Consider the following 24,122-nt stretch of genomic DNA (forward strand, 5'->3'; position numbering starts at 1 on the left):
CATCTCAAGTCTAAAAAACACCATCATACTAAGTAATTTCCTCCCTACATACACAAATCTAATGTATCTATATTTACCACTCTCACTCTTGTCACTTTTCTCGTAAAGAAGTTTAAGAAGAATTTTCATAAAAGTACTTCATGCTTTTCAAAACTCAAGTTTATAATCTTCAGCAGTTTATCTCTAACTTCTCAATCACCATAATTCCAAAAACTCAATCATCACAATCTCAGCCTCTGAAGTCTTATTGTTTTTTTTTGTTTTTTTTTTTGTTACTGTCACTAACCCTTTTCTGCAAAATAAAATTCAACTCCAAATTTAGCTTCACCACGTTTTAACACAATGTTTTTTCGAAATATTACAAAATTTAGCCTTTTCGTAAATAATGTCTTGTATCGGAGGGGGGGATGGTTAAGATTTTATATTGAAGCATCTTACCCTTCTCTGTAGTTGCCCCTAAAATAAAAACTGAAAATAACTTATCCCTGCCTAGCCCAACATGTAAACTCCTTTTCTATTACTAAAGTTTTTGCAGTACCCTCAACTGCATAATGATATGCCATTAGTATCTACAGTAATCATTTTGAATTATTACCACCTACACGGACTAAAGGTAGATGCCAGCACATTAATTAAGTTATTAATGAACCTGCTCTTCAAGAAGAACAGGAAATTGAAAGAATTAGATTAACTTTAACATAAAAAAGGCAAAATTCAACAATAGAGTTATTCTATTATTTTTAGTTGTTCTATTACATTTCTATTATATTTATTATTTTTGATGCTATTGCATCTTATTTTCATTTAAGTTTTTATATTAGTACATGTTCCTGTTACAGACGGATTTCCGCAATTTGTAAATAAACCATCACTGTAAAGTACGCTTTAAAATACACGTTGACACATTAACGTTAACACGTTGTAAATTAACTTTTACACAACGTTAATTCCTTAAAGGCGATATTTAACATGTATAATACACATGAAAAAATACTAGCGGCACAAACAGCATAGTGGAATCGGGTCCTGAAATGTTAAAAAAAGATCCAATTTCATTAAGTCCTGTGCTGCATTGGCTGCTGAAGTTTCTTATACACATTATACCTTTCTTCATTCTTTGAGTGAAATAAAATCCAAACGAAAACCTTAAGATGTTTTTATTTTTTAGTAAAAATTCATTGTCCTTGAAAACATACCTACAAATAAATAATACAACATTTTTAATATTTAAAAAAAAAATTATACAAAATAATAAAGTTGAGTATGCTAAAAGATTTTGACCCAATACTAAGGTTTTCGGCGGGAAGAACTATTCTCAAGAAGAATTTTCAATGTCAGCTAAAATCTTCCAAGGCTCAAAACGTTTCTGGTACTTAATTGTGTTCTTCAATTTATGTATAATTTATTTTATGGAAACTGAGTCCTTTTAGAATTAAAACTTGTGTTGAAATACAATTTTTAGTAGGTTTTTATTTTTTATTACTTAAGAAGTTTTCTCCAGAGTGGTAGATGGGGCTGATAATGATTCCCTGAGAAACCATGTTGAATTTTTTTTTATTTTTATCAGCACTAAATGATTATTTTTATTAGTAGTAGAAAATCAGGGTAAATTATCACTTCTCAACAATACTTCCTTTCATTTTTACTAAAAGCTATCTAGCCAAAGAAAAGGAACGGGATAATGATTTACATACCCTCATTATATTACATTCGCCTCTAACACTTTTAAGAACAAAAATACTATTTAATTTAACCGCACTTGACAACTGATTTTGCTCCGAATTCATCCCTAGATCGACCCAAAATGTAACTGGAACGTCATCTTTGTCTTCGAAGAAGACAAAGATGGATTATAGAAGAAAATAAACAAACATATATAAAAAAAGAAAAAAACATAATTATAAATAAGAGACCACATCTAAGAGGCCTAAATTCCAAAAAAATATCCTTAAAAACAGCCCCATGAAACTTTTCGTTGGTTAACACCCAATTAGTGTAGCTGGTTATTCAAATCGAAGATGAAGAATTTCACTTAAAACCTAAAAATTGTTTTACACACTAAAAAAAGACGGAATAAATTGTAAAAATCTATACATTATTAGAGGGAGATACTCACAGCTTTTCCTATTTATGTGGTAAGACCTACCCATAACAAGCTGCTTGAATATACTTTTAGGAGGCTCAGGCTGTTTGTAATAAGTAAACCTAACCTAACATTAAATAGAAAAATATAATGCCTTTTGTAAGTAGTAAGCATTTTGTGTTTATTTTGATATATTACTGTTTGCTTTCAGTTAGCAGAACTGGCACTAATTCAGAATCTTGTAAATTCCAAAATAATCCTAAATCTAAATTTGAAAATCAAAGCCTTTTTTTACAAGTAAATAAGCACGAAGTATTCATGCAATCATTTGTAATTTTCGTCACTTTCGCAATCATGCAGCGCTGTAAACTAGAAAGAAGAGAAAAAAGCTTTGCAACTTACGACCAGGAACAACACATTTTAGATTGACAAAGGCCATAGTATACTTTGTTACATAAAAGATAATTTCCCCTTTCAAAGTGACTTGTCCAAATTGATACTCAGCATCATCTTTTGGAAGGGGGGACTGTCCTGAAAATTTTTCCAGGTAAATATCAGGTCGCTTGTGACTTTGTACTGGGATCCTAGTACGAACTGATTTTAAATAGTCCAAATCAACTTCTGCAAAAGCTAAACCAACACCTTCAGAGCACTGAGCAATGATACCTCCCCACGGGTCAATTACCTGAAAATTAATAACTTTTATGCTTCTAAAGCTTGTTTTACTTTCTGAAAAATTAAAACGAGAAAAAAAAACTATTAGAAAACGCAGTAAATTTTCACAATTCAAATCATACATTTTTGATTATTTTAGGATATTTTCAACTATGGGGAACATAAAGGCTATTATAAATAGACCAAAGTTGCACTGCCTTTGCATCTTGCAAAAAAAAACACATCTTATGTAAAAGAAGAAATTTTGATTACAAAACATGGTGTTTCAGAAAAAATAGAAAAATTCATTATTTAAATGTGCAATTTTTTGGTGGCTAGCGTTATGTGGCCTTTGGAAACATATTTGGAGGCTAGCCTTATGTATCCTTTGTCTTAATATATGCAATAACTTTGCATTAAGTTAGTGCACAAATGATTAAGAAACTATCAAATTCTTTATTTAAATAAATGCTTTTAAAGATCACGAATATACTATTTTGTAGACAAACTATTGTTTAATTTTACAATACTTTTCCGAATATTTTTTAGAACAAAATACATTTTAAACGGTTTAAATTAATAAACTTAAGCCTTATGAAATTATCAGTACTGAATATCAATAAATATATTGAGCTACAAATCAGCATTTAATCACATCTTTTCAATGAACTTGGTTAATACGGTGGTTTTCGTTCTCTTATGTTGATGTCACCATAAATAAAAAAAAAGTGATCCTATGCTTTTATAAGGCTTAAAATTTGTTAGTCCTTCCTCTCTCTGTGGTAGTTTCTGTTCGTTTCGGGCTTTTCTTACTTATTTATTCTTGTGGTTCCATGGAACCACAAGAAAGATCACGGATGCATGTTTTTTTTTTCCAGGGATGATTGTATCAACCCAGCGGGCCTAAAACGTCGGAAGAGGCTCATTCTAACGGAAATGAAAAGTTCTAGTGCCCTTTTTTAGCAACCGAAAATATTGGAGGGAAACTAGGCCCCTTCCCACGCCACTTTTTCCCCAAAATCGTCCGATCAAAATTTCGAGATAACTATTCTGTTCAGCATAGTTGAAAGGCTCAATAACTATGTCTTTGGAGATAACATGTCCCCCCCCCCCCACATTCCCTGGGGAAACGTCTTTAAATTATAAAATTTGCCTATTGTTTACGTATAGTATTTGTTATTGGAAACTATGCATACATATTTGGAGTGAGGAGGGGAGGACAAATTTTATGCTGGTGAGATTTTTCGCTGGAAGAATTTTCCATGGAGAGGGAAGTTTCCGGGGGATGAAATTTTCAGGGGGGATTTTACACTGAGATAATTTGCCAGAATTTCTATATGAAATTTCTTTACATGTCTTGCTTTCTCTTTACCTATTCAATTTTACGTGTCGAGATGTTAAGGATAATTGTACAGAGTAAATTTTCGCCAGGATTGAATTGTCCAGAGTATATTTCCGTGGGAAGGGGTATTTTTCCATGGAAATTGAGCCATATATCCTGGCGTTATTTAAAAAACGCTCAGAAATTTAATAAAAGAAACAAGTTTTTTCAACTAAAAGTAAGAAGCAACATCATTACTTGAAATGAACAAAAATTATTACATATATGAGGGGGGTTGCCCCCTCCTTAACGCTTCGCTCTTTATGCTAAAATTTAAGTTTTGTCCTATTTCGTTAAAAACGCCCCCTGAAATGCAAGGGTTGTTTAGTTAGAACAATAAGTTTTAAGAACAATGTATATATATATATATATATATATATATATATATATATATATATATATATATATATATATATATATATATATTCGAAAAACCTGCAATACTAGAACCAAAAACTAACCATTGCATGTCCATATGAGATTCTTTTTTGGTTGTGTTTTCCAGTTTGGGCTGCAGCAATCACATAGCACTGCGTTTCAATTGCTCTTGCTCTGAGGAGCGGCTCCCAGTGAGCCATTCCCGTCGCAACTGTAAATGCAGAGGGGAATGTGAGGATATCAGCCCCTAAAGCTGCAAGTGTTTGCGCCATCTCTGGAAACCTCAAATCATAGCACTGAAAAGATTTAAGTGTTAATTACTGCATTGATATTATTAAAAATAAATAATAAATTAATATGGTCATTATGGCCATTCACAAGTGAGCTTTTCTGGACATAAATTTATTATTATCACCAGTTTGGGCCAATCAGATCTCTTTACTACAAAAAAACATAACTTATGCTTGATGGGAGATAATTGTTCTAGGACATTCATGTCTAGCTGGGCATACATTTGAATTTAACACAAGCCAATTACTCAGTTGTTTCACGAGCTGCTTTGGCCAAACAAAGTAAAACGACAACATTAGAGAGCCCACTAGACAGGTACATATACGGCGTAAAAATAGAAGACTATCCCAACATCGACTTCACCAATAACTATTTGTTCTAATTAGTTTTAACTGAAGAGATAAAGAGTTACTAAACCTGCTATTATCATTACTTTGACTGATTTGCGGACTGTGGAATATAAATTAATTTTAATTCTACACCAACAAAAATTGAAAAACTCTTTAAAAAATTAGAGAAATTTTTTTTACAAAGTCTTTCTAACTATTTCTCGTGACAAAGAAAATAAAAAAGAAAGAAAGCGAAGAAACGACAAAAGAAACAAAAGGAACAAAAGAAAAAATGTAAAAATTTGCATTAGCTTATCAGTCAGCAAATTAGCTGATTTTTTAAGAAGAATAATAAAATTGTAGACAGATAGTGATTTTAAGTTTCTTAAAGAATAAAGATTGTAATCAACAGAGGAAGAAGTGGTAGTCTGAATCAGGCTCCAGGTTGTGGCAAAAGAACAGCCTAACAAACATGAAAGGTTTTAACAAACTCGCCTAAACCGACTAGCCAAACTAGGCTAGTTTTTTTCCGTTGAAAAAAACTCCCGGAGGATAATAATCAGACTTTTAGCACTAAGAGAAAGGGGGGCTAGTTGAGACGATGGTAGGCTGATACGAAAATTATTTAAAATCCTTGTGCATGCGTAGCCTCAAGCAGACCTCTTAAAACAAGTCACTGTGGAGTGAGGCAGCTGTATGGGTACTTTCAGAGTTATAAAACAGTTAGATACTGTATGAAAAAAAGTGTAACATTGTAAGCGAAAAGTAAATTTTTTATATTTTGTTTGGGTGAAACAAGAGGTGCTAATTTTTGACAGAACCCCTCAACTACCATCACGCGATTAGATTAATTTTGATTTAACTAAATGACCTGTTTTAATTTTGATGTTATGTCAGTTTAAATAACACGTGGTCATTGGAGGCAATTTGATATGGCAGGTTGGGGGAAGATTAATACAGCGTATCATCGTTCCCTAGTAAAATTTTTACGGGGACGCTAAGGCTGTTAAGGCAAAGCTGTTTGTCGGGGAAGCTTTTAAGGCAAAAAAATGACATTAGGGGAGGCAGCTACAGCTACAGCTTAAGAAATTGACAATATTTCTATTTTTTGTTTCTATATTGTAAAGAAAGATAAATCAAATGATAAGAAACCCGCAATGGATTATGCTAAGCCAAGGCAAATTATTCAGTGATGCACTAGAAAAAAAAGCTTAGAGAGTGTGTCATAGGCTCATCAAAAATATATGGTGTAATGACTCCTCATAACATTAAATTTCTAGCCTGTGAGCTTAGGCTCATAGGCTCATCAAAAATATATGGTGTAATGACTCCTCATAACATTAAATTTCTAGCCTGTGAGCTATAGGCTCATAGGCTCATCAAAAATATATGGTGTAATGACTCCTCATAACATTAAATTTCTAGCCTGTGAGCTATAGGCTCATAGGATCATCAAAAATATATGGTGTAATAACTCCTCATAACATTAAATTTCTAGCCCTGTGAGCTAGCCACTCGAAAGTAGTAGTCCCCGACACAATATGAATTAGTCCCATAAGAAGGGTTCAATTCATTCATAAAGAGACACAATAATCACCTATCCATTAGAGAACCTGTGGCAACTAGCCTCAGCCGAGCCACAAGCTTCAAAAGTTAAATGTTGTTATGGTTTTCAACTTCTTAAAGTACCTTATCGATCGATACAAGTTTAAGGATAAGGACATTTGGAATTTTGATAAAGCAGGTTTTCAGACTTTCCAACGACTAAATAAAATTTTTGCCAAGAAAGAGGCAAGCGATGTTGGAAAGGCCACATCAGCGGAAAGGAGCAAGACTGTTACTATGGCGACGGCCGTAAAAACAATCGAAAACAGCACTTCACCGATGCTAATATTTCCCAGTGTGTTTTTTCAGGAGTACTTTACTGCAAATGGGCCACAGGACAGGTGATTTATTTTTGCAAAGTAATGAAACACTTTCATCACCATATCCGGTCATCAAAAGACAATTCATGTCTGGTATTATTAGATGATCATAATTCCAATCTCTCAGTTGACGCTTTGAAGTTTTTAGGGACAACGGTAATGTGATATTGCCGTTCCCACCACATACTTCTCACCGCTGCCACTGTTGGACGTATTTATTGAAATGATTTATTTTGTTGGGGTATATCACTGGATGACAAGTAATACAGGTGAGACTGTAACAATCTACGATATTCCTGGAATAGTCTAGTCAAAACTTCTCTTCCTAACGCAATCACACCCAAAAACATAATTACGGGAATTAAGGGATCCGTCATTGTGCCATATCAGCAGCATATATTTACAGAAGATGAAATTTTGCCAAGTTTTGTCACAGATAGGCCAATACCAGCTATTGAAAATATTTTGATCACTGGAACAATCATCGATGTACATAGTTATTCTCCTTGTTCATCAGCTTCAAACCAGGCCCTCTAGACAAGCTCATGAGATACTGGCTCTGTAGCTGACACTGCGAGTCCATTAGAAATTCAGCCCTTTCCCAAAGCTGGTGAAAGAAAACCGTAAAAGAAAGGGAACTAACACCCCTTCCACGTCAACCATTTCCCCAAGCACATCCAATCAAAATTTTGATATATCCATGTTGTTCAGCGCAGTTGATTTCAGGATACAAATTATGTTTTTGAAGACGACTTACCCCCACAGCCCTCAGGGCAAAGGTTGTAAGTTATGCCCTAGGGGCATATAAGTTTTTTTCATAGATAGCGTTGTCGTAGAAACTTCAAAAAAGGCTCATTCAATTGAAATTTCAAAGGGCTAGTGTCCTTCTAATAGTCGAGAGTGATTGGAGGGCAACTAACCCCCCTCTCGCGCCCACTTTTTCCCTAACACATCAGCATGTGGGAGCCCCCCAGAGCCCTCAGGACGAGGGTTGTAAGTTATGCCCTAGGGACATATAAGGTTTTTATGGAAAGTGTTGTCGTAGAAACTTCAAAAAGGGTTCATTAGATTTGAAATTGAAACGGCTAGTGCCCTGTTTAATAGTCAAAAGTGATTGGAGAGCAACTAACACCCTATCCACGCCCACCATTTCCCCAAACACATCCAATCAAAATTTTGAGATAGCCATTTTGTTCAACGCAATTAAAAGCTCCGAAAATTTTACCTTTGAGCAGGACACTCCCCCCACAGTCTTCAAGGCAAGGGTTATAAGTTATGCCCTGGGGACATATAAGGTTTTTATTGAAATGTATGTCGTAGAAACTTAAAAAAGGGCTCATTTGATTGAAAATTCAAAGGGCCAGTGCCCTTTTTAATAGTCGAAAATGATTGGAGGGCAACTAACCCCTCTTTTACCCCCCCCCCCCCCCCCTTTTTGCCCAAACACATCCAATCAAAATTTTTAGATAACCATTTTATTCAACGTAGTTGAAAGTTTTGGTTCTTTAAGGATGACAACCCCTCCCCCCCACAGTCCCCAGGGCAAGGGTTGTAAGTTCTGCCCTGGTGGCATATAAGATTTTTATAGAAAGCAATGTTGTAGAAACTTCAAAAAGGACTAATTCAATTGGAGATTGAAAGGACTAGTGCCCTTTTTAATAGTCGAAAGTGATTGAAGGGCAACTAAACCCCCTCTCACGCCCACGATTTCCCCAATCACATTCAATCAAAGTTTCGAGATAGCCATTTTGTTCAACGGAGTTGAAAGTTCTGGACATTATGTATTACAAACCCCCAGAGCCCCCAGGGCAAAGGGCGTAAGTTATGCCCCGGGGGCATATAAGGTTTTATAGATAGCGTTGTCGTAAAAACTTCAAAAAGGGCTCATTCAATTGAAAATTGAGAGGGCTAATGTCCTTTCTCATAGTAGAAAGTGATTGGAGGGTAACTAACCCCCCTCTCACGCTCACCATTCCTCCAAACATATCCAATCAAAAATTTCAGATAGCCATTTTGTTCAACATAGTTGAAAGTTCCAGAAATCAGAACTGGAATTGGAGGACGAATAAACCCCCCCCCCCACGCCCAACATTTCTCAAACATTTCCGATCAACATTTTGATATATTCATGTTGTTCAACGTAGTTGAAAGGTCTGGAAGTTTGAGGATGACATCCCCCCCCTCCAATAGCCCTCGGAACAAGGGTCGTAAGTTATGCCCTTGGGGCATATAAGGTTTTTATAGAAAGTTTTGTCGTAGAAGCTTAAAAAAGTGTTCATTCGATTGGAAATTGAGAGTACCAGTGCCTTTTTATTAGTCAAAAGTGATCATAGGGCAAATGCCCCCCCCCCCACGCCCATCATTTTCCCAAACACTTCCAATAAAAAATTTGAGATAGCAATTTGTTCAACGTATTAAAAGAGCTCATTCGTAAAATAGCTCACTCGATTGAAAATTGAAAGGGCTAGTGCCCTTTCAATTTTCAGTTAATGAAAAGAACGTTTAAAGAACAATGTTGGCACAATGTATTATTTTTTTTTCCCTTTAGACCAGGGCACTTGGTATCGAAGGAGTTGTAGTAGAAACTTGAAAAACGGCTCATTCAATTGGAAATTGGAATGGCTAGTTTCCTTTTTAATAGTCAAAAGTGATTGGAAGGCAACTAACACCCCTTCCATGCCCACCATTTCCCCAAACACATCCAATCAAAATCTTGAAATAGCCATTTTGTTCAGCGTAGTTGATTTTCAGATAGAAATTTTCATTTTTTGAGGAGGACACTCCCCCACAGGCCTCAGGGCAAGGGTTGTAAGCTGTGCCCTGTAGACATATAAGGTTTTTATAGAAAGTTTTGTAGAAACTTCAAAAAGGGCTCATTCGATTGGAAATACAAAGGGCTAGTGTCCTTTCTAATAGTCGAAAGTGATTGGAGGGCAACTAACCCCCCTCACGCCCACCTTTTCCTCAAACACATCCAATCAAAATTTTGAGATAAACATTTCTTTCAACGTAGTAAAAAGTATGTCTCTGAGGATGACAACCCCCCCCCCCCCCACAGTCCTAAGGGCAAGGGTTGTAAGTTATGCCCTGGGGGCATATAAGGTTTTTTATAGAAAGCGTTGTCGTGGAAACTTAAAAAAGGGCTCATTTGATTAGAAATTGAAATGGCTAGTGCCCTTTTTAATAGTCGAAAGTGATTGGAAGGCAACTAACACCCCTTCCACACCCAAAATTTATCCAAACACATCCAATCATAATTTTCAGACAGCCATTTTGTTCAAAGTAATTGAAAGGTCCGGAAATTATATCTTTTAAGATAACACTCTCCCCACAGCCCTCAGGGTAAAGGTTGTAATTTACTTCTTGGAGCATATAAGGTGTTTATTGATAGCTTTGTCGTAGAAACTCAAAAAGGGCTCATTCGAATTGAAATTGAAAGGGCTAGTGCCCTTTTTAATAGTCGAAAGGGATTGGAAGGCTTGACATTTTTATAATAAAGATTGATGTGGGTACAATGTATTATTATTATTTTTATTTTTTTTTAGACCAGGGCACTTCGTATCGAAGGAGTTGTCGTAGGAACTTTGAAAAGGGCTCATTCGATTAAAAATAGAAAGGGTTAATGCCCTTTTTAATAGTTGAAAGTGATTGGAGGGCAACTAATCCCCTCCCACGCCCACCCTCCCATTTGCCCATTATGTTTAAAAACTAAATGTTGCCAAGATTAAATCAAAATGCACTGTGTTAATGCTAATTCCCAATATGGCATCTCAGCAGTATCCCGAGAACAACTGAGGGTATTATTTTCAAACTTTCAGGGCTTTTTCTGCTCTTAAAATTTAACCAAATCAAAATAGCATCCAAGCTATCAAAGAAAGTAAACAGATTTTTTTGCGAATGATATCAAGTTTCCTATTTCAGGTCAACTAGAGGTGGTATGAAAATAAATTAAACACTACTTTTGTGTCCAGATTTCTAGAAGGGCGTATGTTGCTAAAAATTGCTGAAATTTTTTCTCCAGCATACAAATAGCAGGCGAAACTATAAAGGCTTAAAAAAACGGAGATGCCATCGGAGATTGGTCTATCTATCTATGTATCAATCGATCTATCTATCTATCTATCGATGCAATCTATCTATCTAACTATAAACACTTAAAAATATCGAAAATCCTTAGTGCTTTTAATGTACCAGAAATAAGTTGTGGGGGACAGAAAGAAGGTTCCTAGAATTTTGGTATTTTCAATAGATTGTGCAGGAGTTCGGAGCTGCTTTTCTGGAGCCAGTTTCCTTGGTTAAAGCAGAAATCTTACAATTTTTCTGCTTTAGCGCCGTCTAATGCAAAGAAAAATTAGTTCTGATGGATAGCGCTGTTTCTAGCTGACTAAGAGAGAAAAGGACCAAATGACGTTCTAATCTGAAGTTGTCTGGTGATAAAAGTCACTCTTAGAAACTATAAAATTTGCAGCGACGCAGTGTATTGAGTGACGCAGTGTTACATTGAAAGGATACTGCAGGCTGGCTTCTTGGAGAATTTGCATTTTGACCAAAGTGGGCCCCTAGTGATAACTGATTTATTACATAAAGTACACCCTTGTGTGTAATTCTCACTCAATGCCTTTCTAGTTCAATTTAGGCAAAGTGGTTTTAACTGGTAGCAATATGTCAGTGACGAAAGACCATTTCGACCGACGTATGGACGAGCTTCAAATTTGATTTCAAAGCTTCAAAATGAAAATACAGTAGGCCTACTGAGAGCAGAGAATAAACTGCAAAGGACTGAGCTGGTTCATTTCAATACTACTGACCTGCGATCGGAGCTTTACACTTTAAGAAACAACATTCTTATTCACAGTGTTGAAGCTCCGCAAGGATCAGAAAATCTTAAAGAAACTGCTGTGACATTTTTTCAGTCTAAGCTTGGAATTGCACATGCTGATCAGCTGAGTATGGGTACATTGTACCGTATTCCTAAAAAGACGGCTTTCTCCCAATCTGGAGCTGGGCTGAGCCTTCGAAGTAATTCAAATAAGCAGAAGGCTATCGAGCCTATCTTTATTAGCCTCTCAGACACTGAACGCTCATCTATTATGAAAGAATGTGGAAAGCTAAAAAAAACAGTTTCAGTGTGTCGACAGATTTGCCAGCTGAGCTTGGTAAACGAAGAAAAAAATTACTAGCCCTTGGGTACAAGCTAAAAAGTTCTAAATCGGCAGCAGAAAAGGTTGCAGAAACTCGTATTGTCCAGCAAGGAATAAGACTAGGGTTAGAGGTCAAAAAGTCACGAAATTAATTATGGACTAAGTTTCAAGAAGACTACTTTGACCCGATAAAGTTGGCAGTACCCGCCGAACCTGATGATACCAACTTTGATGCTTTAAACGTTATTAGTGTGAATTGTTTTTTCTTGAATTTGTTTGTTGTTGTTGTAAATCCGCCTGCTGTAGCCGAAGAGATGAAGGAAAAATATGATAAAAATAGTTAAGAGTTTTTTTTTTTTTATTTGTTCTTATTATTTATTTGTTATTAAGGCTACAGCAGGCAAGATTGTCATTGATGAATAGTTTGTTTTTTTGCCGCTTGCCAAAATGAGTGATTTGTTTTCCAGAACTGTTTCATTTTCCATTTTTCTGTGTTTCTTGTGGTAGTCCATGTTTGTTTACATCAGTTTTTGTTGCAGTTTCGATGAAGTTCATTCGGGTATGTGCATTCCACACGGCTGTTCACTTTGCTCCAAGATGCGACCAGATTCCACAGAGAGCTTTGGGTAAGTTTTGAGTTCCTTTTCTTCGTCTCCGAGGCCCACTACCTTGCCAGTAGCTCAAAAAAGTTAGAACAGTTAGAAAAGTCGTTTTTAAATTTGGAAGAATTTTTTGATAGAGTAATTAGTAATGAAAATGATTGTTCTTTTTTTAGTGAAAATGAACTTCCTCGAAATGAATATATTCAGTTAATAAGTATGCCCCAGGGATTCTTCGAATCTCAGCTCAGTATAGTTCAACTCAACTGCCAAGGATTATGTTCGTCACTGACAGACGTAATGACTATGTGCCGACAAATACGACCTGACGTTCTTGGACTGTGTAAAACAGTCCTATCGAGGCAGACTGACATCCTGGTAGATATCCCCGGGTATACATCGAATTTAGTACATAGAAAAGAGGCAGCACGAGGAGAATTGCCAATCTACACAAAGAGAGAATACCCAGTCTGTGTTAATGGCCAACTGACTCGAAAGTTAGAAGGTATTTTTGAGTCACTTTTTCTTGATATGTCACTTCCTTCACAGCGGAAGTTAATCGTTAGAGAAATTTACCGATCACCGTCAGGTTCTGTTTCTTCGTTAATGGAATATTTATTGGAAACACTCCAAATGCTTGAAAAACTGAATCATGATTTGGTCATCATGGGTGATTTCAACATCAACCTAGCCTATCCCCGAACTAATACCGCTAAGAACTTCTCACTCTAATGTCTGGATCTAATCTATACCCGTCGACAACTATCCCAAGGTGAGTAACTGAGAGTACTCATTCACTAATAGACAATATTTTCTCTACTCTACCTCCACCCTCGACTTCAGTAATCATCTGTGACATGTTGGACCACTTCTCCTTATGTACCGTTTTCGAAACATCAAAGGCAACAAGGTCATTTTCAAAAACTAGAGATAATATTTCGATTGTAGATCTGAGTGAAGAAAATTTACGGTTGCTTCACGAGGAATTGGAAAAAACGACCTGGGATAGCGTTATGGAGAAGAAAGATCTGAATGAAGGATTTGAAATTTTTACAGTACATTTACAATACTATATGAGGCATGTTGTTTTAAAGAGAAAATAAAGAAACATGGAAGTAAAAACGCACCAATTTGCCAGTGGGTTACATAAAGTTTACTCAGGTGTATCAATAAAAAGAATAATCTTTGGGCGGAATATCGTAATCTACCAAGTGTAGCTAGCCTGTGGACCTATGAAATTTATAAGAAATGCCTACGGTCAGTTCTCAGAAAAGCTGAAAGGGATTACTTTTATCAAAGGCTAGCCGAAAGGGGAAGGATGGAAGGAAAGTGTGGAAGACAATTAATTCAGTGTTACGACTGAATCACCAACGGCCTGAACTATCATCCATAATTACAGTTTATGAGGAAACCTTGACTGAACCAGCAAAAGCTGCAAAAGCTCTGTGTACCTTCTTCGCCAAAATTGGAGAAAAAAAGCCTAACACAGTGCTACCCTCCAGAAAGTCCTGCAAGGACTTTTTGGGCTCAGCGTGTGTCAAGTCAATGGCACTCATTCCTGTAACTTCGACGGACGTTGCGATGATCGTCAAAGGTTTTAGGGGAACATCTGCCTCTGGTTCCGACCGCGTCCATACTAAAGTGTTGAAAGCAGTATTGCCGTCCGTATTACAACCTTTAACACATTTGGTAAACCTCTCCTTAGAGACGGGCATATTTTCATCACTCCTCAAGAGGGCAAGAATAGTTCCCCTCAACAAAAGTGGCCCTCAGGACGACCCGTCTAACTTTCGACCGATCTCTATTCTTCCGGTATTTTCTAAAGTGTTTGAAAAACCTATGAAGTACCAACTTTACTTCTTTCTGGAAACTAAGAGATTTCTTAACCAACGGCAATTTGGATTCAGACCAAGACATTCGACGGAAGATGCTCTGACATCACTGAGCATATTCATTAATAAAGCACTTGACTTGGGACTTGTGCCAGCTCCTATTTTGCTTGATATAAAAAAAAAGCGTTCGACTGTATGGATCATGGGATTCTATTAGGTAAAATAGAGCACGTTGGAGTTAGAGGAGAGGCTATACGATGGTTCCGGTCTTACCTTAGTAGCCGACATGTTTTTATAGGAGAAGATCCGCTGAATGACACCATTGTCAACTTCGGTGTGCCGCAAGGCTCAATTTTAGGCCCATTGTTATTCCTGGTTCATGTGAATGACCTAATTCGCGTTCTGAACCCTAACTCCAGGACTTCAGGGTGGTACAAATTATGTTGCGACCTAGAAATTTCGAGCAACGATAATGAATCGGATGAACTTGTGGCATTTACGGATAATACTACAATGGCCTTTTGTGACACTGACATGTCAGCGCTCCAGATTAAATTTGAAGTCATCTTAGAAGAAACTTACATTTGGATGGATGTCAATCGATTTGTAATAAATGTTGACAAATCTTGCGTTCTCTTCTCCTCAAGGATTGGAACTGTTTGCCCAGAAGTATCGGGAATAACGACTTCTCGAGTAACGATCAGACGACCAAAAACTGGTTATGCCAGATACCTCCTTGAAAAAAACTTATCCTTCGTACAACACAGCCACGCTGTGGAGCTGAAGGTCTTCCGTAATCTTGGGATTATCAGGAAACTGAAACACACATTCCCTCAAAAAACTCTTGGTCTACCTTATAATGGTCTTATCAAGCCTCATCTGCAGTATTGTGCGTCAATTTGGCAGTCAACATTTACATTTCGCCTGAAAAGGCTTGATTCAATCCACAAATGCCCTGAAAATAATCGGAAATATGGACGATTTATTTTCACGTGAATCACTTTGTCATTTATCATGCTCAGTTATCGTTTTCAAATTTTTGTTCGGATTACTTCCAGCAGCATTCCGAAGTCTATTCCAGTTTGTATCGGAACAACATCCTAGGAACAGAGATCTACCTCAAACCTTTTGGTGAGACAAACACCTACAGTACGGTCGGATTTTGCACCGGATGTTGCGTGCGCGAAAGTGTGGAACGTGCTTCTAAAAGAGCTGATATGTAGGAGCTCCCTTTGGTGTTTTAAAAATAACTTGAAAAAATATCATATTGAATTTTAAAAAATAGAGTTAATTAATAATTAAGATTTTTTTTTTTAATTTATTATCATTATTATATCGGTTTGGTTTTTATTTATTTATTATTATTTTGTAAGGTTAAGGTATCTCTGCTTTCGGGGAGGAAGGGGAAATCTCTTAGATAATGAATTGTGTGGATGAGGGATGTGGTTGTGTTGAAGAGTAAAGCGAGAGTCTTAAAGCGTGATTAGGAGGAATCGCTTTTTTTTAAGGGACTCAACGTGCATTTTTTCCATAGAGAAGTTTATTTATTTTAATTTATTTCTATTTGTTTTAATAAAACCCGATTGAATTGAAATTGAATTGAATTATTTTCTTTTTCCCTGAAAAGACTATGTCAATATAAAACGAACAGAAATTAATTTAAAAAAAAATTCCGCAAAATAAGTTTTTCAAAGAAAAGTGAAGAACTCCATTAAACTAAAAATGAGCAAAAATAAAATCAAATAATTTACCAAGCGTTAAACTACCACAAATCAGCATCGATAAATAAATGAAACTCAAAACGAACAGAAATTATAATAAATAACCGAGTCAAACTCAAAACGAGCAGAAAATAACATGAGTAGGGCTCAAAACCCCTATGTTTTCCAAGGCTAAAACATAATTTGCACTTTACTGAAAAAAAAAAATACAAATGAAAGTGAATTGCCAGCTTAATATACCTATATTGATATTTAGTAATAAAAATGTTAATATTATTTGATTTAATAAAGTTATAAAAGTAAAAACATTAATATTTTCAGTAAAGTGCAAATTTTGTTCTGGCCTTGGGAAGGCATAGCGGTTTTGAGCCCAACTTATGTTAATATGTTAATAGTATGTTATAGTATGTATATATGTTATAATATGTTATACTATGTTAATCACTTGATGCCTTTTCTTGTAATCTTCATAGTTCAGTAATCATTTTTTGGGGTTATTTCATTTTGAGCCCTTTATGAGGCCCCAAAAGATAAACAAATATTTAAAAACATGTTTCCAAAAAAACTGGCTAGTGAGAAAATAATGTTTATCATAGGCAGCGCGCTAGCGCTGCCTAAGTAAAGAACGATGTGGGCACGATGTGTTGTTTTTTTTTGTTTTTTTGTTTTTTCTCCATACCCGGGCACTTCGTATCGCAGGAGTTGTCGCAGAAACTTCGAAAAAGGCTCATTCGATTGGAAATTGGAGTGGCTAGTACCCTTTTTAATAGTCGAAAGGGATTGGAGGGCAACTACCCCACCCTCCCACGCCCATCATTCCCCTAAATACGTCCAATCAAAATTTTGAGATAACCATGTTGTTCAGCGTAGTTGATTTCCACATAGAAAATATCTTTTTGAGGAGGACCCTCCCCCACAACCCACAGGGCAAGGGTTTTAAGTTATGCCCTGAGGGCATATAAAGTTTTTATAGAAGACGTTGTCGTAGAGACTTTAAAAAAGGCTCATTCGATTGGAAATTCAAAGGGCAAGTGCACTTTTTAATAGTCAAAAGTGATTGGAGGGCAACTAGCCGTCCCCCCACGCCCATCATTCCCCCAAATACATCCAATCAAAATTTTGAGATAGCCATTTTATTCAGCATAGTTGATTTCCAAATAGAAAATTTGTTTTTCAAGAGGGCACTCCCCCACAACCCTCAGGGCAAGGGTTTTAAGTTATGCCCTGGGGGCATATAAGGTTCTTATAGAAGGCGTTGTCGTAGAACAGGCTCAACCTTCAAAACAGGCTCATTCGATTGAAAATTCAATGGGCTAGTACCCTTTTTAATAGTCAAAAGTGATTGGAGGGCAACTACCCCCCCCCCCCCACCACGCCCATCATTCCCCCAAATACGTCCAATCAAAATTTTTAGATAGCCATTTTGTTAGGAGTAGTTGATTTACAGATAGAAAATATCTTTTTGAGGAGGATACTCCCCCATAACCCACGGGGCAAGGGTTTTAAGTTATGCCCTGAGGGCATAAAGGTTTTTATAGAAGGCGTTGTCGTAAAAACTTCAAAAAAGGCTCAGTCGATTGGAAATTCAAAGGGCTAGTGCCCTTTTTAATAGTCGAAAGTGATTGGAGGGCAACTAGCCCCTCCCCCCCCAATGCCCATCATTCCACCAAATACATCCAATCAAAATTTTGAGACAGCAATTTTGTTCAGCGTAGTTGATTTCCAGATAGAAAATTGGTTTTGAAGAGGACACTCCCCCACAACCCACGGGGCAAGGGTTTTAAGTTATGCCCTGGGGGCATATAAGGTTAATTTACAGAAAGTGCTGTCGTAGAAACTTCAAAACAGGCTCATTCAATTGGAGATTCAAAGGGCTAGTACCCATTTTTATAGTCGAAAGTGATTGGAGGGCAACTAGGCCGCCCCCCACGCCCCTCATTCCCCCAAACACATCCAATCGAAATTTTGATGTAACCATTTTGTTCAGCGTAGTTGATTTCCAGATAGAAAATATGTTTTTGAGGAGGACACTCCCCCACAACCCTTGGGGCAAGGGTTTTAAGTTATGCCCTGCGGGCATATAAGGTTTTTACAGTAGGCGTTGTCGTAGAAACTTAAAAAAAGGCTCATTCGATTGGAAATTCAAAGGGTTAGTGCCTGTTTTAATAGTCAAAAGGGATTGGTGGGCAACTAGCCCCCCCCCCCAAACCCATCATTCCCCCAAACACATCCAATCAAAATTTTGAGATAGCCATTTTGTCCAGCGTAGTTGATTTCCAGATAGAAAATATGTTTTTGAGAAGTACACTTCCCTAAAACGCTCGGGGCAAGGGTTTTAAGTTATGCCCTGGGGGCGTATAAGTTTTTTTTATAGAAGGCGTTGTCGTAGAAACTTTAAAAAAGGCTCATTCTATTGGAAATTTAAAGGGCTAGTGCACTTTTTAATAGTCGAAAGTGATTGGAGGGCAACTAGCCCCCCCCCCCGCGCCCATCATTCCCCCAAACACATCCAATCAAATTTTTTATATAGCCATTTTGCCCAGCGTAGTTGATTTCGAGATAGAAAATATATTTTTGAGGAGGACACTTCCCTACAACCCTCGGGGCAAGGGATTTAAGTCATGCCCTGGAGGTAAATAAGGTTTTTATAGAAGGTGTTGTCGTAGAAACTTCAATAAAGGCTCATTCGACTGGAAATTCAAAGGGCTAGTACCCTTTTCTAATAGTCGAAAGTGATTGGAGGGCAACTAGCCCCCCCCCCCGCCCATCATTACCCCAAACACATCAAATCAAGATTTTCAGATAGCAATTTTTTTCAGCGTACAGCCATTTTGTTCAGCGTAGTTGATTTCCAGATAGAAAACTTGTTTTGAAGAGGACACTCCCCCACAACCCTCAGGGCAAGGGTTTTAAGTTATGCCCTGGGGGCATATAAGGTTTTTATAGAAGGCGTTGTCGCAGAAACTTCAAAACAGGCTCATTCGATTGGAAATTCAATGGGCTAGTACCCTTTTTAATAGTCGAAAGTGATTGGAGGGCAACTACCCCCCCCCCCATCACGCCCATCATTCCCCCAAATACGTTCAATCAAAATTTTGAGATAGCCATTTTGTTAAGCGTAGTTGATTTCCAGATAGAAAATATGTTTTTGAGGAGTACACTCCCCCCAACCCTCAGGGCAAGGGTTTTAAGTTATACCCTGGGGGCATATGAGGTTTTTATAGAAGGCGTTGTCGTAGAAACTTCAAAACAGGCTCATTCGATTGGAAATTCAAAGCGCTAGTACCCTTTTTAATAGTCAAAAGTGATTGGAGGGCAACAAGCCCCCTCCCCAACGCCCATCATTCCCCCAAACACATCCAATCAAAATTTTGAGATAGCCATTTTGTTCAACGGAGTTGAAAGTTCTAGAAATTAGGTCTTTTAGGATGATAACCCCCTCAGAGCCCTCAGTGCAAGGGTTGTAAATTATGCCCTGGGGGCATATAAGGTTTATATAGAAAGTTGTTGTATATAGAATAGATTTTAGTCTTCCTCAAATCCAATTTTTATATGTTTAAAAACTAAATGTTGACTTAAGATTAAATCAAAATGCACTGTGATAATGGTAATTCCCAATAAGGCATCTCAGCACTATCCCAAGAACGACTGAGGGTATTATGTTCAAACGTTCTGGGCTACTTCTTCTCTTAAGATTTAACCAAATCCAAATAGCGTAAGTGTATCCAAGCTATCAAAGAAAGTAAACAGATTTTTTTGCGAATGGTATCAAGTTTTCTATTGCAGGTCAACTAGAGGAGTTATGAAACTAAATTAAACACTACTATTTGTGTCCAGATTTTTAAAAGGGTGTATGCTGTTAAAAATTGCTGAAATTTTTTCTCCGGCATACAAATAGCAGGCCAAACTATAAAGTCTTAGAAAACGAAAAGATTTAAAGTATTATTTTCTTTTCCCCCTGAAAAGACTATATTAATATAAAACAAACAAAAATTAATTAAAAAAACTTTTTCACAAAATAAGTTTTTCAAAGAACAGTAAAGAACTCCATTTAACGAAAATGAGCAAAATTAAAATCAAATAATCTACCAAGCGTGAAAATACCACAAATCAGTATCGATAACTAAATGAAACCAAAAACGAACAGAAATTACAATAAATAACCGAGTCAAACTCAAAACGAGCACAAATTAACATAAGTTGGGCACAAAACCCCTATGCCTTCCCAAGGCCAGAAAAAAATTTGCAATCTACTAAAAAAATACAAATGAATGTGAATTGTCAGTTTAATATACATATACTGATATTTAGTAATCAAAATGTTAATATTATTTGATTTATTAAAGTTATAAAAGTAAAAACATTTATATTTTTTCATGGAGTTTTTCTGTTTAATGATTTCTTCACTTTTCTTCACTACGGTGAAAGGTAGCACCACGAGCGGCACATTCCCATTGACAATTCACTTGCCATGGATTGCCATGGATTTATTTCTTTAGTTGGTGGCAACCCTGGAGATAGGTACATATCGCAGATGTATAAGATAGGAAATTCTACACATGTAGAAACTGCACCTCATATGTGGAAACAAAATTTAGTAATTCAGATTAATATATAACAATAAACTCTCAGAGGATTACAGGGAAGAGCTATGTCTAAATTTAGTTTTTTATGCGTAATTTGAAAAGAACTGAATAAAAACGTTTGTATCTTGATTTATAACCGCCTAATTATTATAATCCTTTTAGAATATCAATCGCCCTTAGGCGATTGATATTACCTGTTTTTTATTTCCTGTTGATATTTCAGTCTTTTCCTGTTTTTTACCTGTTTTTTTTTCACTGTCTAAATAAACGGATTTATCCCCATTTGAAAGTTTATTTGTTCGTCTTAGAACAGCAGTGTTGTCTAAGAAAACAACACCTAATTTAAAGGTGTTATGTCGAAAATACGTCGTATATATGGGGAAATGAGACCAACCCAGTAAACACCTATAAACTCAACATTTGGTTTGCAATTAGAAGACCCAGAAGGTATTGCCACTTTCATTGAAAATTTTTTTTACATTTGGGCAAGATTAAAGAAGAAAATTTACATCAGGAACTTTGAATGAACTTTGTCAATGAACCCTTTCTGAAAATAATCTAGTGAATAATCTGGAAGTTCATTATTTTATGGATGACCCGAAAAGTTATTTATTTTGTTGCATATAAATATGTAAGTTTCAATTTTATTATTTTAGTATTTCTACTGAAGACGGTCGCTGTATATGTGACCGAAATATCTGGACTTTTGTACCTGTTTTTTCACTGTCGAAATAAATGGATTTATCCCCATTTGAAAGTTTATTTGTTTATTAGCGTATAGTCTACGAGTAGCAAAAGGCCCGTTCAATTTTACTATTTTTGGATTTAGAAAGAAACACGCTAATTTAACTGATAAAAATATATGAATAATATAATATCCCAATCGTTTCGATTCACCTACCATTTAAAAACGCGTAAAAAATCACATCACGGTTGCAGCGACAGCTGCAACCTAGTAAAGACCGAACCACAGCCGATAGTAGCCAAAGGTTTCAAAATACGTTAAAAATTAATTAGTGAAAACAAACATCTGTTGCGGATTTGGGGGTGTTAATTTATTATTTTGATAACGCTTAACGGTATAATGCTATTTTGACCACAAATTTACAGGATTTTTTCAAAAAAGCCTGAAACCCCTGGAAAATGGCGTCATATCGGAATAAAAGTAAACCATTAGAATTGCCAGTATTCGGAAACCTAGTCAGGAAACTTAGAACCTTCCATCTCGAACAATAAGTAAAATCACTTTTTTGCATGGGTAGCACTGATCTGTGCTCTTTTTTTTCTTGTTCTGCTTTCTTTTCATCGCTAGCGGGGCACTAAAACATCATAGAGAGCTGTTTAAGGGATCGTTTATAATATAATTTCTATATCTAACCGCTTTTTAGAAAGTCGACCTCATAAGGCCATCGTAAAGTGCAATATGACACCTGAAAAGGGTAGTGTAGGTGGTTTTTCAAATTTTTTTGCTAAATTGGTTAATTTGCTCTCAAAATCTAGGCAGGGGCAAAAAACTAGAGGGCACAGACCTCCCTTTATTCTCCATCTAGGCTTAATTGAAAGCTATTGATCATTTTATTGCGCTTTTTTGTGCATTAATAATTGAAAAGAGCATTAAAAAGCCGCATCGAGAAGTGATAAACCTTTGAGGTAAGTTACGTTAGCGTCTTAAATTTCTAGCATGTAATTAAATAAAAAAAAACAAGTTTTTTCAACTGAAAGTAAGGAGCAACATTAAGAAGAACAGAAATTATTACGTATATGAGGGGTTGTGCCCCCTATTCAATGCCTCGCTCTTTACGCTTAACCTTTAAATTGAAGCAATTCTCATTTGCAGGAGCTTTTGATCGAAAATGCATGTGTTTAGCACCAACAGGGCTCTAAAATAAATTGCAAAAAAACTTGGATTCTCAATTTGAAATTTGACTGATTTGGCATTATTAATACAGTATTTTGGCTAACCAGACGACATAAATATTGGACATTGGCTAATTGCTTAGATCCTCATCATAGATGGCTTACGTGAACAGACTTCTAAAACTTACAACTCCAAGTGCTACATTTCCAAAAGGGGTTTTTACAGGCTCCTTGATTTCCACCCCGGGGTCGCACATCGCAGATTCTTTTAAATGTACTCCTTCTTCAGGAATCGAAACATCAAATAAATGAATTTTGTCATATTCAGAAGCTATGCTACCGTCTGAAGAAATCAAAACATGGGTATTTTTTATTTTCATTCTTTTCTCTTCACGATTAGCAATTTTCCTAAAAAGGATAAACAGAAATTAATGGATACATCTTTTCTGAAAGGATCGACCCCGTAATAAAAATGAAATAAATAGAAAAGCTCACAATGAAATTTTTCAACAGCTAAACTGAAACCATAACTAAAATAAAACTTCTTTTTGAATGCTTTTATTCTCAAAACGTGGACTGGCTGAGGTTCAGTCCTCATTGTTTCTTGGTGATATTACATTGAGCAATAAGAGCTGGTCAATAAAGTGAAAACAACATATTATAGATAGAGGTTCACAAAATTCAGAGGTTCAATGGTATTACATTGAGCAATAAGAGCTGGTCTATAAATTGAAAACAACATATTATAGATAGAGGTTCACAAAATTCAGAGGTTCAATGGTATTACATTGAGAAATAAGAGCTGGTCGATGAAGTGAAAACAACATATTATAGATAGAGGTTCACAAAATTCAGAGGTTCAATGGTATTACATTGATAAATAAGAGCTGGTCTATAAAGTGAAAACAACATATTATAGATAGAGGTTCACAAAATTAAGAGGTTCAATGTTATTACATTGAGAAATAAGAGCTGGTCAATGAAGTGAAAACAACATATTATAGATAGAGGTTCACAAAATTCAGAGGTTCAATGGTATTACATTGAGAAATAAGAGCTGGTCGATAAAGTGAAAACAACATATTATAGATAGAGGTTCACAAAATTCAGAGGTTCAATGGTATTACATTGAGAAATAAGAGCTGGTCAATAAAGTGAAAACAACATATTATAGATAGAGGTTCACAAAATTCAGAGGTTCAATGGTATTACATTGAGAAATAAGAGCTGGTCGATTAAGTGAAAACAACATATTATAGATAGAGGTTCACAAAATTCAGAGGTTCAATGGTATTACATTGAGAAATAAGAGCTGGTCAATAAAGTGAAAAGAGCATATCAGAGA

At 36.2% G+C, this 24,122-nt stretch overlaps 1 protein-coding gene across 2 annotated transcripts in view; it reads right to left on the reverse strand.

Annotated features, from left to right (window-relative positions):
* The window catches only part of LOC148941764 (nitrilase and fragile histidine triad fusion protein NitFhit-like), a 210,019-nt gene that overhangs the window by 14,728 nt on the left and 171,169 nt on the right, over positions 1-24,122 (reverse strand). For both annotated transcript variants that reach the window (XM_089103065.1, XM_089103064.1), the window contains 3 exons: positions 22,966-23,185; positions 4,580-4,792; positions 2,486-2,768 (listed from right to left, as the gene is read on the reverse strand). In XM_089103065.1, the coding sequence (XP_088959191.1) occupies positions 2,486-2,768; positions 4,580-4,792; positions 22,966-23,185 (716 nt within the window). The remainder of the gene's footprint in view (positions 1-2,485; positions 2,769-4,579; positions 4,793-22,965; positions 23,186-24,122) is intronic.

Source organism: Artemia sp. Qi Xiang Cuo, chromosome 17 (assembly GCF_049724085.1).
Source record: "Artemia sp. Qi Xiang Cuo chromosome 17, ASM4972408v1, whole genome shotgun sequence".
NCBI lineage: Eukaryota > Metazoa > Arthropoda > Branchiopoda > Anostraca > Artemiidae > Artemia > Artemia sp. Qi Xiang Cuo.